Source organism: Bos indicus, chromosome 1 (genome assembly GCF_029378745.1).
Source record: "Bos indicus isolate NIAB-ARS_2022 breed Sahiwal x Tharparkar chromosome 1, NIAB-ARS_B.indTharparkar_mat_pri_1.0, whole genome shotgun sequence".
Classification (NCBI taxonomy): domain Eukaryota; kingdom Metazoa; phylum Chordata; class Mammalia; order Artiodactyla; family Bovidae; genus Bos; species Bos indicus.
In genome coordinates, this window is record NC_091760.1 from 1,568,679 (window position 1) to 1,585,036 (window position 16,358).

A 16,358-nucleotide genomic window follows, 5' to 3' on the forward strand; every position below is an offset into this window, starting at 1 on the left:
GGCAGGGGGGAGAGGGAGAAAGAGACTTATTTAAAGACCTTTTTTTCCCGCGTCCATAAACTCCCCAAAGGCAAGGACCAAGATTTTGTTGCTTTTGTTATCTCCTACTGTACACCTGGCTTCTCAGGTGGCGCTAGCAGTAAAGAACCTGCCTGCCAATTCTGGAGACGCAAAGAGATTTGGGTTCCATCCCTGGTTGGGGAAGGTCCCCTGGAGGAGGGCAGGGCAACTCACTCCGGTATTCCCGGTATTCTTGCCTGGCCAATCCCTTGGACAGAGGAGGCTGGCAGTCCATAGGGATGCAGTCAGACACCACTGAAGCGACTTAGCACGCACGCAGGAACTCGGTTCATAGCAGTAATTCAAAGACTACTTCTGTGAACAATGATATAATGACTAATAAGCTAAAAATCTAAAAGGAGGGTATTGTTAATAGGGGTCTGGTTCAATACCTTATTGCGCCTATATCTGACAATATACGGTAAGCATTTAACCACTTGCCGACGGCAGCAGCCAGGGCTATATCTCGCTTAAATCCCCCAAAGTTGGCCTCTGAGCCTCAAAAACGTCACCAGATGGGACCCACAGAAGCGCTGCCGCTCTAGCTGTCATCCCTGTGCGCAAAACACTGCCCGGCGCCTTGGGCTGGCGTCCGCTGTCAGAAAAGCGGAACTGGGGAAGGAGCTCTTGGCCCCTAACCAACATGGCCTCTCTGAGGCTTCAGACTGAGGGCGGCAGCCTGCGGATCACGTGAGGGAAATCGCGCTCTTCTATTGGCTTCCTCTGCTGGACGGCCACCGGGACAATAACCCACGTGGGCCGGCCTTAAAGGGCCCGCGGCTGTCTCCGCCGTAGCTCTGCCCTCGGTGGCCGGGGCCCCCGAAAGGAAAGGCGGCGGGCGGGGCCGGGCGCGCTCCCGGAGCCGCGGTGAGCGCCGCCGGCTGCGACGCGAGCCCCGAGGCGGCGGACCAGAGAGGCGCGCGAGGATCCCGCGTGGGGCCGCGCGGGCGCGGGGTCATGGAGGACAGCTCCACCGGGCCCCGGCTCGGGGCGGCGGCCGAGGCGGCCGAGGCGCGAGCGCAACCAGGGTACACGCTGCGGCCCTTCGCGGCGTTCTCGGGGGCGGCCGGGCCCGACGAGGGCGGCAGCGACTGGAGCTTCATTGACTGCGAGATGATGGAGGAGGTGGACCTGCAAGACCTGCCCAGCGCCACCATCGCCTGCCACCTGGACCCGCGCGTGTTCGTGGACGGCCTGTGCCGGGTGAGGGCCGGGCGCGGCGGCCCGTCGGGCGGAGGGCGGACACTTGTTGCCGGGACGAGGCGGCGCCGAGGTCCGGGGCCGGCCCGGGGCAGCCTCTTCCAAGCCGGGTCGCCGGCGGAAGAACGCAGCGATGTCCCCGGCCACCCTGCCTCGGTCCCTCTCTGTCCCGGCTGGGGTGGGAGCGCCCTCCCCGAGATCCCGGGTCCCCTAGCACCTGCCGGGCCGCGCGCTGCCCGCCCAAGGTGGGGATCTTCATAGGGGTTTGCCTTTCACCTAGGCTGGCTGGTAACCACCTCCCAGCGACGCCCCTGCCCTTCGCCCCCGGGTGTGAACTGGGGTGAGTTAGAGGGGCGACATAGCAGGAGACGATCGGAGCATGAATTAGCTGCCCAGATGGCCGGGGATGCGCGTACCCTCACCCTGAGGCTGGGGTCGTTCCGGGCACTTTACTTAACTCCTTTGAGGAGGGGTCGCTTCATTCATAGGGAGGAGGAAACAGAGACATTTATCCGCGCGTCGTTGACTCACTATACATAAATAGGAAGGTGTCTCCGCATTCTCAATCTGTACGCCTAGGAAGGAAAGCCAATGTTTGGGTGAGGAGCCGCGGTGGCTCTTTATCCAGCGCTTGGCCAGTTTTGGTCGAATGGTGCTGGGGGGAAGGGGCCATTTGCTAGGCCTTGAGGATAGTTAGTCTGGAATCCCGCTCCCTGAAGGGGGGTGGGGGGCGGGCAGGGGACAGTCAGTAAAGGGGGAATTGGATTTTGTTCTCTGTTTTTATTTTCCCCTCCAGATCCCCACATTTTAGACACGTTGGAGAGTGAGGGGGCAGGTATGAGTAACAGATGGTGGTAGGGAGGAGGGATTTATTTCTGATCTGCAATCAATGTGCAGAATAAAATGTGTACCTCGGCCAGCGTTGCAGGATAAAGTCTGCCTTTGAGAGAGATGCCCCATTAGGGGAGCAGCTATCAAAGAAAGTGCTGCTTTCGGATGCTTGGCTCTGAGTCCGCAGTTAACTGTCAGTGAGCTGGAGTTGAAGGCGGCTGCCAAGAGGGACACCATTGGAACAGAGAATGGTGCCCTTAAGACCCATGTGTTTATCAGGTACAGGCCCATCTACTCTCAGAAAGGATGTCCAGTGTTATGTGCTTAGATAAGGGTCCATGCATGGTTTCTAAAGCTACAGTTGGCACAAATACAGGGTCTAACTCCTTTTACTCTAAAACCTTTTCTCTTGAGGCTGAGGTCTGTCAGCATATGGAGTCTCTTTCTTACCGGTTCTAGGCTGTCATGCCAAAGGAGCAAGATTAGATCATACAAGATGCCGCTTGTGTGCCTAGCAGTCTCATAGTTTTGCAGTCTTCCCTGTGTCAGAGACCATCCTCAAATTGCTGCATCTGAAATGTTGCCCACCTTGCAAGCTCTTCACTTTAACAAATGGGTAGAGATTCTGCTTTGAGCCAGGCACTCACTGTTCTAGGCTCTGAGGGCACAGCAGTGAAGAAAAGAGCCTTCCTGCCTTCAGGACTGGCATTTTTGTTGGGAAAACAAGACAATAAACAAATATATATGAAATAGGTCAGGAGGTGATGGTACTATAGGAAAAAAATTGGCCTTAGGAGATGGGGAGGGGAGATCGTTTACCAGAAAACGATTGGAGAAAGGCTCACTCACAAGGTACTGTTTTGAGCAGAGACACCATTCATTTATTCTTTTACTGTTTAGCGAATGCTTCCTGTGCTTCAGGTGCTGTTTTAGGCCTAGTGTACAGAGTGGCGAACACGATGAGCTTTCTGCTTATGTTCTAGCAGAGGCTGAGGAAGGGGGAGACAGTTTTAAAAAGGGGGTGCACAGGTGGGAATCAGGCTGATGTGATAGGGAGTGGCCGAGGAGAGGACAGGGAGGCCGTGCCAACCAGAGCCTAGCAGGGACACTGCGGTGGTTCCGGAGGTGTAATGAAGAACCGGTTGGTGGGGGCAGGACTGAGGCAATCAGCAGAGAGTGTTGGATGGAGGGAAGTCCTGTTGCTGGGACCTTAGGGGAGGAACCTTCTGGCAGGAGCTACAGACATAGAGGGATGGAACTGAGGTGGTGAAGCAGCGAGCTGCAGGTTAAGAAGTACCTCAGCTTGCCCCAGCTTTCTGATCTCATCATTGGCAGAACCAAGCTGGCAGCCAGGAGGCTGGGGACTCCAAGCAATGCAGCTGGTAGGTGGGGTCAGGCTCAGAGAAGGTAGAGGGGGCAGAACACAGCTCTGGGATCAGTGCCAGTAAAGAGGACCTGCAGAGAGAGTCAGCCTGCAGCCCATTTTACACCGAGTGGCCCCAGAAGGCCACTCTGCACTGCTTGGATGTGGCTGGCAGGAAGAAGCTCCTCATGTAGATGTTGTGTGGTGGGCATCCAGGCAGCGGGCATAGCAGATGTGAAAGTTCCAGTGCAGGGATGGACGAAGGCCTTTCCAGGGCCCAGTGAGGGTGGTGGTGGTGGCCGAGGTTGGATGCAGCCAGGGAACGGTTCTTTGGGAGCCTGGGAAGCCCTGGGAGGGTTTCGGGTCCTGTTCTAATTAAAAGCTAGCTGGAGAATGGCTTTGGGGAGGAAGGTTGGGTGGGCAGGAGAGGCAGCAAGGAGGCCCCTTGTGAGGATCTTAGCTTGGGTTGTCAGGGGAGCTGGCCAGGTGTTTGCACTAGGTTGGTGGGGTTGGAAACCTTGCTCTCTTCTCCATTCGGGGCTCAGGAGCCTCCGAATGTGTGCTGGGGGAGCTCTGTGCCTTGGTTGCCCATCTACAGGGTCCTTCAGACCACTGGAGAGCCTTCCAGTAGAAAGCTAGTCTCTCATTTAGCCAACACCACCCCTCCAGGTGGGAAGATGCGGCTTCTGAGATTTCAGTTGGACAACTTTATCATTTTGGAATGTCACCTTGGGATGCTGTAGTGAAAATGTGATTCTACTTGAGGTCGGCGGTGTCTGACCCTTGAGTAGGCAGACTGTTAACTGTGTTGCCCACAGAGGTCCCCTTTGTGCTGGTAGTCTGGCCACATGGGTATCTTTACCTAGTCTGTTGGAGGGTCACCTGGGTGAGTGACAGTGTCTTAACCCGTTAAAGCTACTGTAACAAAATACCACAGACTGGTGGCTTCTAAACAACAGGAACTTATTTCACACAGTTGTGGAGGCCAGCATGGCTGGCTGAGGGCCCTCTTGTGGGTTGTAGGCGCCTCGGTGCCTTCATGCGGTGGAAGGGAGGAGAGAGCTCTGTGGGGTCTCTTACAAGGGCACTAATCCCATTATGAGGGCCCCACCCTCATGATCCTTAATGACCTCGCAATAGCTGATACCATCATCTTCGAGGAGGAGGACATCAATCTATGAATTGATTGGGGGAAACAGGCATCCAGAGGGTGGCAGGTGATGTGAAGGAAAAAGGCTGTGTCAGTGTTTTTCCCATGTGTTCATGTCATTCTCTGACCTTCATCTTAAAGGAAAGAAAGAAATTGACCTGAACTATCAGTTCATTTCCTGGTGGCACAGACAGTAAAGAAGCCACCTGCGATGCAGGAGATCCAGGGTTTAGTCCCTGGGTTGGGAAGGTCCCCTGAAGAAGGGAATGGCAACCCACTCCAGTATTCTTGCCTGGAGAATTCCCTGGACTGAGGAGACTGGCAGGCGACAGTCCATGGGGTTGCAAATTGTCAGACAGGACTGAGCAACTAACATCATTTCATTAGCGAGTTAATATTGGAAGCCCATTTTCTAGCTATCACAGTTGGATCTGATGTGTAAAATGTATTTTTGTTAGCTGGATCATCATCCAGTATTGTAAATTATTTATAATCAACATGTTCATTAATTGTTTATCTAAAAAATGAAGCCATATCATCATTAATTTCAAATAATATTAGTCACTTCAAGTAATATATTAGAGAGATTCACACCATTACAAATAAATGAAAACTTTTATTAAAATAAGATTATTTTTCTGTTGTACAAATGTTTGCTTAGCATATTCCACTGCCATATTCTTTTTGTGAACCTTTTTGCTTTTTACTGAGAAAGCAGAGCTGTGCTTTGCACCAGTAATTACCTGTGCTTTGGATTGTTGGCAGCGGTTGGCTGGTTCCCTGGAATAAGAGTTCAGTTAGTTGTCACCAAGCTAACCAGAGGTTTAGAGTTCTCACATAATATTGTTAGTTTCCAGGCAGTAGAGATGGTTCCATAGAGTAATGGAAACGAACACCATGTTGTCTGAGCCATGAATGTATATTTGATCGAAAGGCTAATTTGGATAATGCTAATCATAGAAAAATTCACTCTCCTAGTGAATAAACTCACCTTTCTTAAAACAAATGCCCATGTAAGATTTGTGATACTGCCATGCTGCTGCTGCTGCTGCTAAGTCACCTCAGTCATGTCTGACTCTGTGCGACCCCATAGATGGAAGCCCACCAGGCTGCTCTGTCCCTGGGATTCTCAAGGCAAGAACACTGGAGTGGGTTGCCATTTCCTTCTCCAATGCATGAAAGTGAAAAGTCAAAGTGAAGTCGCTCAGTCGTGTCCGACTCTGAGCGACCCCATGGACTGTAGCCCACCAGGCTCCTCTGTCCATGGGATCTTCCAGGAAGGAGTACTGGACTGGGTTGCCATTGCCTTCTCCGGATACTGCCATAACTTTCCTTTAAAAACATGAAATATCCTGATGGTCATGAAAGGAGTTGGAGTGGTGTCCTTAAATTCTTTTTATTAGTGAAAGCCCCTGAGCAGCTCGGGAAACGCCTGTGCCCAAGCCCCTCCAGACCAACTCCAGTCTCATCCTGGGAGTCTTGGCCTGGGAGACTCCCCAAGGTGGTTCTAACTGGGAGACAAGATTGAGGATCATTGTCTAGCCAAAAGGGGTCTAGCCTGACCAGAATCGTTGTCATATCATGAACATATCCTTGAGTCATTGATCACTGGTTCCACTCTCAGCCAGATCTGTGCTTGGTCTCCTCCAGTCCAAAATGAGAGTCAGGGCCATGCTCTGGGGCCTCCCTTCTCCTAAGCGCCATTTGACCTCGTGGCTGTAAAGCAGGGTGACTGGTCATCAGCCCGAGAGCCCAGCCTTTGGGACAAGAACAAGAACACCTCCTTGAACATGGGCTTGCCTTGCCTGGCCGCCATCCTCATCCACTTGTGCTGCTCCTCGCTCTCCTGCTGCTGCTAAGTCGCTTCAGTCGTGTCCGACTCCGTGCGACCCCATAGAGGGCAGCCCACCAGGCTCCTCTGTCCACAGGATTCTCTCCACCAGACATCAGATCCCAGACTTGTCCTCCCAAAGCCTGTAGTTTGGTAGTAAACAAGTTATCACTCAGCAGTGATCTGATGATTGAAACGTTGGGGAGATCCCAAGTGGCACAGCTGAAGTGCGTGGTTTCCACTTGTGCGGCTGTTATGTGCTTGGCCATGTAGCTGTCTGTGCCTGTCCCGAGTCAGTTTGTGGCAGCGTGCTGTCAAATGTGACACTCCGGAAGCAGAGTTGACAGTTGGGCTCCGTTGCAGTGTGGCACCCCCACCTGCACAGACCATTGGCACTTCTCAGCCTAGTGTCATCGGCTTTCTCAGACTTGAACCGACCTCACCTTTCCCCGTAAACCTCCTCAAGTGTGGAGAGATCTTAAGCCAATATGGTATGCTTTAGTTTATTTGGGAAAGTTCAGAATGTTCTAAGTTTAAGAAAAGCCCGCCTATTACATACGTGCAAAGTTTACAGTTATTCACCGTTTCCCTAATTTCAGAATTTCTGGCTCATGTATAAACAAACAGAGAGTATATTAACATCCACAAGGTTCTTTTGATCTCTCCTCCCTGTTCCCCTCCCTCGCAAGCATTCGATCCCCTTTTCAGCTCAACCCGTCAGCACCCTTCATTCAGTGCTCAAAGCACGTCTTCTTCAGTGCAGTCGTTTTCAGGACTCTTGTCAGCAACTACAGACATTTCAAGCCCCAAGACAATTACGTAAGAGAACCGGAAAAAAAAAAGGCTTTGTGATAGAACAGCTAAAGCAGAGGCTGTTTGATTCCAGTGTTTATATTTCAGGCTCTACTCCTTTTAAAAAGGCCAGCAGATGACACGGTCCATTCTTTTTGCCTACAGGCCACCCCCTGTTCTGTGCCGGCCCCTCTCCTGTCATGGTGATGGTGCTTGTGCACGTCAGTGTGTGTTGGGGGTGGGCTGGGGAGTCGCCTCCTCGGTGTATGTTTTCTGCACACAATTGTTAGGACCCGTTTCAAGGGCTGAGGAGTGCTAGTCATTCAAAATACAATTCAGTTGCGACAGAGAATTTTGTCCTTTGTAAATACTAATCAGCACATGGAGACGCTGGCACTTAATGAAACTGTAAGTGACTCTGCTCTGTCCTCTGAGCTGCTGCTGCTGCTGCTAAGTTACTTCAGTCGTGTCCAACTCTGTGTGACCCCATAGACAGTAGCCCACCAGGCTCCCCTGTCCCTGGGATTCTCCAGGCAAGAACACTGGAGTGGGTTGCCATTTCCTTCTCCAGTGCATGAAAGTGAAAAGTGAAAGGGAAGTCGCTCTGAGCAGTGATGGGCTCTACCATGGCCATACCGGAGTGGGTTGCCATTCCCTTCTTCAGGGGAATCTTCCTGATCCAGGGATCGAACCTATAATACTATAAAAGAATGCGATTTTAGACTCCACTACTTAATGTAAGTAAAATACCTGATTGATATGTTTACAGCAACAGCTGTCAGTCCATATACTTCTGAACTGAATGTTCAGGAAACTAAAGCTTTTTTTTTTTAAACATTGGGAAGGCTCAGTACTTTTCCTTTCATTACTGATTTCACCAGGTGCAATATGTAGTTCCCATGTGTAATCATAATTAACACCAGAGAACAAGGTGTTTGAGGTTGGCCTGAATTCAGAATTAAAAGACAAAAATGTTATTGGATTCAGAAAGCTAATATTGGAGTTTTTTTTTTTTTTTTTTAATTCAACAATAGCTTGTTTTACTTTGTCACCTTTATCATTTTTGTTAAATTTTCTGCTTTACCTTACTGATAATAAAATAGTTTCTGTTCATTTACGTGAATTGCTTTCTGTGTAATATATACCATTTCATCATTTTACAAGAACTCTGTGAAATTGGTACTATTATTCCCATTCTACAGATGTGAAAACTGAGGCCAGGAGAGGCCAAGTAACCTGTCCCAGGTCACATAGTAAGTGCTGGCCCTGTGATGCAAACCTGCTTTCGTGTTAATTGCTCAATCATTTCAGACTCTTTGCGACCCCATGGACTGTAGCTCACCAAACTCCTGTCCATGGAATCCTCCAGGCAAGAATACTGGAATAGATCCCCTTTTTCAGGGGATCTTCCTGGCCCAGGGATCAAATCCCAGTCTCCTACATTGCACAAAACTGGTTTTAGCCAACTCCAAAGCCTGTTCTGGAATCATCTTACAGTATGCAGTAATGCACGTGAATTTTTCATATCTTTCACATCTTATTTCATCCCTAGGATAGCTCTATGAGTAAAGTTCTTTTATCCACAGGAAACTGAGGTTCCGATGAATTACAACTCTATTATTCTCTCAGCCATTTATGTTTAACAGATATATTTGAGTGCTTTTGGTACATCAGTTGCAGCCCTGATGACATTCATGGGTTCAAGCAGAAGGCAGTACCTGGGTGCTGGAGCCAGACAGACCTGGATTTAAATCCTGGCTCCATCACTTCACTCATTTATTCATTCATTCAACTCATTCACTCCTTCCTTCAGTCATTCATTCATTCACTCGTTCAACAAGTATTTTTTTAGGTAATATATTGTTTGAATTTTATTTTTATTATTGTCATTGAGTTTATACATTTTAATACATTTAAAAAATTTTTTTGAATGTAGTAATACATTCACATTGTTCAAAACCCAGAAAGTATTAAAAGGTATATAGTGAAAAGTCTTTCTCCAATCTTGATAGCCAGTCCTCTAAAAATTAACTATGATTTTTGGTAAATTTTCTGCTTCCAGAGTTTCTATATGCATATTTGAATATAACATAGGTATTTCACTAGACTTTCATCTCTTTCCCCTTGACACACTAAAGTTGCATATTTGCTTACTGTTCTGTATCTTTATGTTTTCCCCACATAACGGTATAGCTCAGAGATGTTTCTATAATGGTACACAGAAAGGTCTCATTTTTTCCTGCTGCATAGTATTCCATTGCACACATACTATACTTTGTTTGACCAGCCCCTATTGGTAGATATTTGGTTTGTTTCCTTATTTTTCCTGTTACACATGACTTTTCCATGAGTCACTTCAGATGGGTGGCAGAGAATTCGTCTAGTCAAAGGGCATATTCATTTTAACACGTGTTTCTCAGGGCCTGCTGTGTTCTGAGCACTGTGCTGGTGGCAGGGCCCTCTATAGGACCCTAGATGAGTCAGTCAACCTCCCCAGGCCCCCAGTCTGCCCAGTTGCAGAAGGAGGACAGTAACCCCCCCCCCATAGTCTCGGTGAGGTCAGTGTGAGAGGTCACAGCCCTCGGTGAATGACAGACAGCAGCCTTCCTCCTGGTGCTCACAGGCCAGCAAGGGAGGACACGTGATTGTTTTTTTTAATTGTATATGCTATGTAAGTCGGAGAAGGTGATGGCACCCCACTCCAGTGCTCTTGCCTGGAAAACCCCATGGACGGAGGGGCCTGGTAGGCTGCAGTCCATGGGGTCGCTAAGAGTCAGACACGACTGAGCGACTTCACTTTCATTTTTTCACTTTCATGCATCGGAGAAGGAAATGGCAACCCACTCCAGTGTTCTTGCCTGGAGAATCCCAGGGGTAGGAGAGCCTTGTGGGCTGACGTCTATGGGGTCACCCAGAGTCGGACATGACTGAAGTGACTTAGCAGCAGCAGCATGCTATGTAAATACAGCCTAAGGGCTTCATGGGCTTCCCAGATGACTCAGTAGTAAAGAATCTGCCTTCCAGTGCAGGAGATGTTGGTTCGATCCCTGGGTCAGGAAGATCCCCTGGAGAAGGAAATGGCAACCCACTCCATTATCCTTGCCTGGAGAATCCCATGGAGAGACGAGCGTGGCGGGCTACAGCCCATGTGCTCGCAAAGAGCTGGGCACAACTGAGCACACGTACACACACACACGTGCAAGGGCTTAACAGATCCATAACAAACCACCTGCCCTTGGGCAAGATGTCCACCCAGACCTCCGCCGCTTCATCTATGAAGTGAGCAGGTTGAGCTGGATCAGCTCAGTGAGGTTGCTTCCAGCTCTTCCGTTGGTGGAGTGCGGCCCCTTTGCCCCTTGCTGCCCCATAGGATTTCCGCAGCAGGAACTGGCTCAGCAACAGAATGTTCCCTAGTGTGACCGTGACTCTACTTCTCTTCCATCTGGCTTTCCAGCCTCGCGCCTGTAGGGGAGACAGAACTCTGCCTCTGCCTGTCCTAGGTTTTCAGCTGTGACTCTTTAAGAAAAAGATGGATTTCAAGAGAAAAACAGTTATTAATGAGTGCAGCATGCATCAGGGGGGAGAACCCTCAGCACGACAACGTAGAGACTTAGAACTCGGCTTGTACAGCCTCTTCAACAAAGAATAAATTGATAAGAGAAACGGTAGGAGGGAGGGAAGCCGTTTCAGGCTTCCAGCTCACTGCAGGGAAGTCAGTTCATGGGAGGAAGCTGATGGGCACGTTGGCACACTCCTCCATGAGAGTCTGGAACATCTCCATTAAGAGGGTCATTTATGTCCTACCTTCAGGCAGGAAAGAGAGGGAAGATGGAGGTTTCCGGCATATGTGTTTCGTAACTGCCTTCAGCTCCAAATAACTTTTATGTTGAAGAGGCATACTTAGGGGGTGACATTCTGGCTTCCCCATCCCCACACTCCTGCCTTACCCTGCAGTGGTCCCTGGGAAGCCTGTCTGCCGGTTTGTGGAAGAGAGAAGGTCAATTTCAGTCACTTAAGGCTTGTGTCTGTAATTGGTCTTGGAAATTTCATTGCTCCAAGAGGAACCTGTGTCAGAGACACTCTACTTGACCCCACAGCCAATTCTGTCCAGTTGCCATTTGAGAGTTTGCCAAAGGTTTATCCTTACAAAGCCAGAACACTTGAGTGGAACTTTTCTTTTTTTAAAAGTTTGTCCATTACTAGGGGCTTTTCCAGATCCCCTGATAGTCATTTATTATTGACAGGGTGACCGTATGCTCCAGTTTGCCCATCTCGTCCCAGGAAGGTTACTAGTAGTCCCTTCTTTCATCTGAAGTTTGAGTGATCTATTATATACGTACTTAGTAATTATACAGTTTGTGATAAACACCCTGTTAGTGCTTACTGTTGGCCAAATATTTTATGTACATCATTAAATTTCATCCTTCTTGAGCCTAGTTACTCAGTTGTGTCTGACTCTTTGCAGCCCTATGTCCTGTAGCCTTCCAGGCTTCTCTGTTTGTGGGATTCTCCAGGCAAGAATACTGGAGTGGATAGCCATCCCTTTCTCCAGGGGAATCTTCCCAACCCAACATTGCAGGCGGATTCTTTACTGTCTGAGCCACCAGGGAAGCCTACTCATCCTTCTTACAACCTTCTGTGATCGATACTGTATTTGCCCATTTTATAGATGACAACATCTTTCTGCTGCCTTTGTGAAGCTTAATCAGCACATAGAATCCTGTGGCAACTGGGCATCAGATTCTGGGCACAGCTACAGAACCATGGCAGAAAGAACCTTGGGCTCAAGCTTTCTTCATTTCTGCAGGGAGGAATCAAGGCTCAGAGAGGTGCTGAGGTTTCCTAAGGGGGAACTCACTACATACTGGCAGAACTAGAATTTTCTCCCAGCCTGCCAGTTACAACGCTTGTCTGATTTCCTGTGCAGTGATGTCCTCCCCTGCTCCATCCCCCAGCTCTCACTGAGCACGCAGAGCTGTTGTTTAGTCGGCTGAGTCATGTCAGAATCTTTTGTGACCCCCTGGACTGTAGTCCGCCAGGCTCCTCTGTTCCATGGGATTTTCCAGGCACAAATATGGGAGTGGGTTGCCACCTCCTGCTTCAGGGGGCACCCAGGGTATGTGGATAATGAGGTGGACATCCAGAGTCTCATCAGCAGGAACAAGAAGAACTGTCACCGCGCCACCGTTAGGGGCCCCCAAAGAGCAAGGTATCTGTGGCCGGTCCTGGTGGAGGGACAGAGGAGATGGTGTCCTGAGAACTAGTCCCTGGGCTGTTCGAACACCAGCGCCCACCACCAGGGGGAGGTCACCTCACATAAGTTCTGCCATAGAGACTGGTGGTTGCCTTAGACTTTGTTTCTGGCATCAAAGATTGAAAGTGCATTTTCAGAGGGGGAACTCCCTCCTTGTGCTGCAGAAGAAGCTATCGTAATCATCAGTGTGTAATTGAAAGCTGGCCAGGGGAGGAGACCCTCCCTGCTGCTGGGCAATGGGACCCCCTTTGGTTCCAACAGGGAACAAGGATGCTGTGCCTCAAGGAGTGACCCTCCTCTTCCAGCTGCCCCGAGTACACGCTGTGACGTCCTCCGCCCCCTCCTCTGATCTGTGGTTACTTGTTCAGACGGTGACTCAAACTATCAGCGTAAAGAAATACAAAGAGAGCTCACTCAGATGAAGCAGGCACTTCACTGCAAAGATAAGGGCAATTTTCTGAGCTGGCTTCTGCCATTAGGTTGCTACAGAGATTCATTTTCAAAGCAAAGCTCGAGCTGCTGCATAGGTTGCCAGACCCCTGTGGTGACCCCTGTCCTCCGAGGAATTATCTGCTGCCCAGGCGACAGGGTGACAGTATTGTTCTGGGCTGAAGTCAGGATTTGGGACAGTTTGGGTAGATCTCAGCTCTGCTCACTCAACCACCTTTCCATCCTAAGGTGCAGATCTCAGATGGTGATGGAGAACCCTCAGGTCGGAGTCAGCTGTTGTTGTTCAGTCGCTAAGTCGTGTCCAACTCTTTGTGACCCCATGGACTGCAGCATGCCATGTTTCCCTGTCTTTCACTGTCTCCAAGAGTTTGCTCAGACTCACGTCCATTGAGTCTGTGATGCCATCCAACCATCTCATCCTCTATCACCCGGTTCTCCTGCCCTCAATCTTTCCCAGCATCAGGGTCTTTTCCAGTGCGTCGGCTCTTCCCATCAGGTGGCCAGAGTATTGGAGTTCAGTTTCAGCATCAATCCTTCCAGTGAGTATTCAGGGTTGATTTCCCTTTGGGTTGACTGGTTTGATCTCCTTGCTGTTCAAGGGACTCTCAAGAATCGTCTCCAGCATCACAGTTCGAAAGCATCAATTCTTCAGCACTCAGCCTTCTTTATGGTCCAACTGACTGTAAACTCCTAAAAACAGACCACTCACCAGCAAAACTCACTGGGTTACAGTTCATGAACTGGCCAGGAAACCCTTGCAGACGTCTGGCAACATCTCTCCCTCTCTGGAACAGCCCCAGTGTAGATGTATCCTTCAAACTTAACCACCTGTTTGACCCTGACACAGCATTTCCAGAGCTGTTCTCATGTTTCACATCAACTCTGAATTTGTGTATTTCTTCCCAGTGATTTATAGGTTTTCAGGGCACGCTTGGACCCCAGTGTGTTCTGTTACTTGTAATTTCCTTGATATAACTTGGGAAATACCATCATTGAATGGTCAGGAAGTCTGTAACCTCCACGTTCAGAGTAGTCCCATTATTTGGAACACATTTAAGATAATGACCTAGTTCTCACTACTGTGAACATGCCTGAGACAGTGGCATAGATGAGTTGGCTGGGCGTAGAGAGGTTATATGTTTGGGGGGTGACTTCCTACATTTATTGGAGGGTAGCTAGCTATGCAGAGGACCAAACAGAGTCCAATGTGCGTATATCCGTGGCTTGGAATGAAGCAGTAACAGCCAGCCTGTGGCTGAGATTGTGAGCACATTCTTTATCTTATATCGTAAAACAAGGGCTGGGTGATCCTTTACCCTACTAGGATACGGTGAGAATGAAATACAGCAAGGCCATGTTTGTGATAATACTTGAAGGCAGAACATACCCTGAAATGATCTATTTAGTCTTTATCAAGGACTTTATTACTTACTTTATGATAGAGGTTTTGTATTGAATCAGTTCAGTTCAGTTCAGTTGGTCAGTCGTGTGCAACTCTTTGCGACCCCATGGACTGCAGCACGCCAGGCCTCCCTGTCTATCACCAATTCCCGGAGCTTACTCAAACTCATGTCCATTGAGTCGGTGATGCCAATGTATTGAATAGCCATTTCATTTTTATTTCATTTTCCTTTCTTTTCCTCCTCTGTTTTCTCTCCTAGACAGCACAGGGACCACACTGGCAGGATCACCTACTTGCAGGCTTTCTTCTTGCCTGTTGTTCACTTTATTTTAATGGCTTAGCCCAGAGTGAAAGTGTGTAAAAGAGAATGCACGCATTACCCCGAGAATGCCCACCTTCTTTATGGACAAATGCCTATGTTCCTTTAGGGCTTCTCTGGTAGCTCAGTGGTAAAGAATCCTCCTGCCAATGCAGGAGACACAGGTTCAATCCCTGGGTCGGGAAGATCCCCTGGAGAAAGAAATGGCACCCCACTCCAATATTCTTGCCCGGGAAATCCCATGGACAGAAGAGCCTGCTGGGCTGCAGTCTACGGGGTCGCAAAAGAGTCGGGCATGACAACAACCTACTTTACTTTGGTGTTGTGTGTGTTAAAAAAAACCACGAAGAGTCAGACACAATTGAGCAACTGAGCACAGCACAGACATGTTACAGAAGCAGTAAGATTCAGTAGTTACAAGGGTGGACTCCAGAGTAAGTAGGTCTGAATTGTGAGAACTTGGTCAAGGAAGTTATCTTCCCCATGCTTCAGTCCCTTTGTGAAATGGGGTAATAAAAATATAAGATGAAAAGAGCATATAAATAAAGGGCTAAGAATAATACCTTCTAACTGTTAGCAGTTTTATTTCAATGATTACTAAAATGCAAAGACTATTGTATCTGGGATTGCTCACTGCTGTAACCCTGTGCCCAGGACAGTGTCTGCCACCAGGTCTCCTGCATTGCAGGCAGACGCTTTACCCTCTGAGCCACCAGGGAAGCCCCAATAAATATTTGTGCAGCAGTGAAAATAAGACATTAACATTATAAGGAAAGTATTGCTCTTTTAAGTTCATTAAATGTTAAGCCTTATTTTCCCAGGAGTAATTTTAGGCACCTCCAGATGCTGCCTACATTATCTTAGCCCAGTAGACTCTGCTGGGCTTCCCAGGTAGCTCAGTGGTAAAGAATCTGCCTTCCATGCAGGAGACTCAAGTTCGATCCCTGGGTCAGGAAGATCCCCTGGAGTAGGAAATAGCAACCCACTCCAGTATTCTTGCCCGGAAAATTCCATGGATCGAGGAGCCTGGCAGGCTACAGTCCACGGGGTCTCAGAGAGTCAGACATGACTGAGCAGACTGAGCACAGAGGCTCTGCAGCTTTAAAATTGTTGCACGCGCACGTGTGCATGTGCTTGTACGTGTGCATACACACCCACGCCTGTATGAAATTGACAAGCTTAGGTTTTCCTCAACATTTAGGCTACTGTTCTGAAATGTATTACACCAGAAGACTACCCTGGCTTGTTATCACTTGTAATGCTTAGGAAACTATGTTTTAACGTGAATGAGTGTCACCACAATGTTGAAAACAAAGAAAACTATAAACACTTAAAAAAAATAAGTCAGTAAGATACTGGACATAAAAACCATCAATTTTATCTGAAACAAAATCATTGATGATGAAAAGAAATCCTAGGCTTCTCCACACACACACATACAATCCTGTAATTGAAAAATATATTGTCATCTTTGCTGGTGAGGTTTTCCCCCCTCCCACCATCCCTCCCTTCTTCTTTCTCTCTTTCTCTCTGCTTCCCTCCCCTCCCTTCTCTCTCCTTGTTCATAGAATGCCTTTTTGAGGACACATAGATCTTTTCAGAAATTCATTGTCATCTGCTGAATCCCATGTGCTAGCCAGCCTCTGGCCTCCTTGATAGAAGGGAGCAGGTCATTCTTTGCCAAATCTCGTCCGAAGGGGGCAAAG

At 48.7% G+C, this 16,358-nt stretch overlaps 1 protein-coding gene across 1 annotated transcript in view; it reads left to right on the top strand.

The window, feature by feature from the left end:
• Nucleotides 1-913: 913 nt before the first annotated feature.
• RCAN1 (regulator of calcineurin 1) overlaps nt 914-16,358 on the top strand; it is a 120,056-nt gene continuing 104,611 nt past the window's right edge. Inside the window, exon 1 of the mRNA XM_019970338.2 lies at nt 914-1,263. Coding sequence (XP_019825897.1) covers nt 1,018-1,263 — 246 coding nt within the window. The 5' untranslated portion in view covers nt 914-1,017. The remainder of the gene's footprint in view (nt 1,264-16,358) is intronic.